Here is a 2891-nt window from a genome sequence, read left to right on the forward strand (position 1 = left end):
CTTTAGCGCCGTTACAAAACCTAGTAGTCACACATCCGTCGGGGGTTGGTGCTTGCAGAGTCAACGTTAGCCACCTCCATTTTTTGACCAACCAGCGTGAGTGGTTGTTGCTCGTCGTTTTCCTGCTCCTCCATCCTGGCCCAACAATACAAAGCCCTATATATACACATGCACGGACGAACGTAATCCAACCCACAAAACTAACCGAGCACATACACTTCAGTGTAGAAAACTATCAAAGCAGCTCCAAGCCTCCAACCTAGCAATGGCAGTGACGGTGGAGATCACGCGGAGCACGGTACTCGAGCCCTCGCCGGAGTCGGCACGTGGTGGCGGAAAGAAGGTCCCGCTCACCGTCTTCGACCGCGCCTCCACCGACGGCTACATCCCGGCCGTCTTCGCCTGGAACGGGCCGGCGCCAACCAACGACGCGCTCAAGGACGGCCTCCTCGCCGCAGTCGCAAGGTTCCCGCACCTCGCTGGGAGGTTCGCCTCCGACGAGCACGGCAGGAAGTGCTTCCACCTCAACGACGCTGGGGTGCTCGTCCTCGAGGCCACCACCGACGCGGATCTCGCCCACGCGCTCGCGCACGACGTGGCCGCGCACATCAACGAGCTCTACCCCAAGGCTGACAGGGTACGTACGAAGCTCTTAGAGCAAGCTAGGAGGAAAGTGCTTTAATTTACACGTCCGAAACAAAGTCACCACTTCCACACGTAAAACACACATGTTTGTAACGCTCTTGCATTGCAGGAACGTGAGAGCGAGCCGCTCTTCAACGTGCAGCTAACGAGGTACGCATGCGGCGGGCTGGTAATCGGCACCGCCTGCCACCACCAGGTCGCCGACGGCCAGTCCATGAGCGTCTTCTACACGGCCTGGGCCGCCGCCGTCCGGACCGACACGGCCGTCCTCCCCACGCCCTTCATCGACCGCTCGGCCACCGTCGTCGCCCGCAACCCACCGGCGCCGGCGTTCGACCACCGGAACATCGAGTTCAAGGGCGAGCGCAGCTCCACCCACGCCTACAGGGTCCTCCCCATGGACAGGATCGAGAACCTCGCGGCGCACTTCCCGGACGAGTTCGTCGCTGGCCTCAAGGCCCGCGTCGGCGCGCGCTGCAGCACCTTCCAGTGCCTCCTCGCGCACGCGTGGAAGAAGGTCACGGAGGCGCGGGACCTGGCGCCGGACGACTTCACGCACGTCAGGGTGGCCGTCAACTGCCGTGGCCGTGCAAAGCCTCCCGTGCCCATGGACTTCTTTGGCAACATGGTGCTCTGGGCGTTCCCGACGATGCAGGTCAGGGACCTCCTCTCCTCCAGCTACGCCGCGGTCGTCGCCGTCATCCGCGACGCCGTCGCGCGCGTCGACGACGACTACATCCAGTCGTTCGTCGACTTCGGGGAAGCGGAGCGCGGCGGTATCGAAGATGGCGGCGACGAGCTAGCGTCCACGGCGGCGACGCCGGGCATGGTGTTTTGCCCTGACCTTGAGGTGGACAGCTGGCTCGGCTTCCGCTTCCACGACCTCGACTTTGGCTACGGCCCACCATGCGCCTTCCTGCCGCCGGACCTGCCTATCGAAGGGATTATGATCTTCGTGCCATCATGCGCCGCCAAGGGCGGCGTCGACTTGTTCATGGCGCTAGATGACGAGCACGTCGACACCTTCAGGCAGATCTGTTACTCCATGGACTAATCATTACCAAACGTATACATGACTCGATGTATGCTAGCTAATCCATATGAACTGCAGCAGGATAAGCCATAGACGTCAAACATTATGTCGGCTTTGTTTTGCGATCAACTGCAGGCTTGTATAATTGTGGCAGACTGGTCGGCGAGGATTACTGTGATCGGATTATAGTACTGCGCGCATCTAGTACAGATTATGTTTTCTCTTACTGTAAGAACAACTATAGTTACATCTGCGTAATATATGCACGGATTATTTGACACGAGTACGTAGCTGCTGCAGCTGCACATATGCTCTCCGTTGCGTCTCACCGTCTCCATCTCTTTCTAATATGTACATGCATTCGACTGCAAACATCCTGGCAGGTTCAAAGCTTTAAATATTTTATTATATCTCAAACCAATAACCCGACCAACTCATTAGCCTAATCGCGAGAAGATATTATCCCATGTTAGCATGTTTCAACAATTTTTGTTCTTCAAAAACAGTACAGATTCAGTCCCCTACGAACAAATACACCCACATCTTACCTCTATCAGCACTTTCAGGAGACTTGATAGCCAAAAAACTGATCCAGCATGTCTTAAGTCACCACAAGCGTCTCGCTGTCGATGTGAACGTCGCCTTTCACTAAAAGAATATTTCGTCTTTTATGATACACCAAAGTGTTAAATCTAGGGTTTGAATCTAGTAGGCTAGGGGTGCCAGTACCGCCGTAACCACCCAACCACATGTTAATTCTCATGTTTAACAACTTTTATTTACCATTAGTTGCTACTTCACCCATACCAAAGTATAATACTCCCTCCGTCTCAGTTTACTAGTCTTCCCCGTATCCCTAGGTCGTCAATTTAACCTATATTATTTAAATTATATAATGCAAAAATTATATCATTAGAAAATAGAACATATAAACTTTCTAACGATATAATTTTTGTAACATATAACTAATGCTAACTTGATCAAATTTGCGATCTAGGGGTAAGCGCGCGCCTAATAAACTGTGAGAGACGATTTAGGGTTTAGGGTTTAGAAAATAAATCATTTCTAAATTTAGCAATTACGATGATGGAAGCACGAGTGTCTATTCTAATTTCTATATATTATCATAAAACCCATGCAGTAGATAGCACAAGTTATCATCAGATCAAATAATGGTTAGCATCACTTTCTCTCAGTTGTAACTCACGTGCGC

General features: G+C 52.5%; 1 protein-coding gene across 1 annotated transcript; it reads left to right on the forward strand.

The window, feature by feature from the left end:
- Nucleotides 1–210: 210 nt before the first annotated feature.
- On the forward strand, nt 211–1967 carry LOC127304651 (tryptamine hydroxycinnamoyltransferase 2). Its single transcript, XM_051335274.2, has 2 exons — nt 211–637; nt 755–1967. Exons 1-2 carry the CDS (start codon nt 266–268, stop codon nt 1697–1699), a joined length of 1317 nt encoding a protein of 438 aa, XP_051191234.1. The 5' UTR covers nt 211–265; the 3' UTR covers nt 1700–1967.
- The last annotated feature ends 924 nt before the right edge of the window (nt 1968–2891 follow it).

The sequence above is a fragment of the Lolium perenne genome, chromosome 1 (genome assembly GCF_019359855.2).
Source record: "Lolium perenne isolate Kyuss_39 chromosome 1, Kyuss_2.0, whole genome shotgun sequence".
Lineage (NCBI taxonomy): Eukaryota > Viridiplantae > Streptophyta > Magnoliopsida > Poales > Poaceae > Lolium > Lolium perenne.

Coding starts and splice junctions, on each gene's coding strand:
- LOC127304651 (XM_051335274.2), top strand. CDS start 266: ATGGCAGTGACGGTGGAGATCACGCGGAGCACGGTACTCGAGCCCTCG. Junction 638..754: donor TCTACCCCAAGGCTGACAGG/GTACGTACGAAG, acceptor CTTGCATTGCAG/GAACGTGAGAGCGAGCCGCT.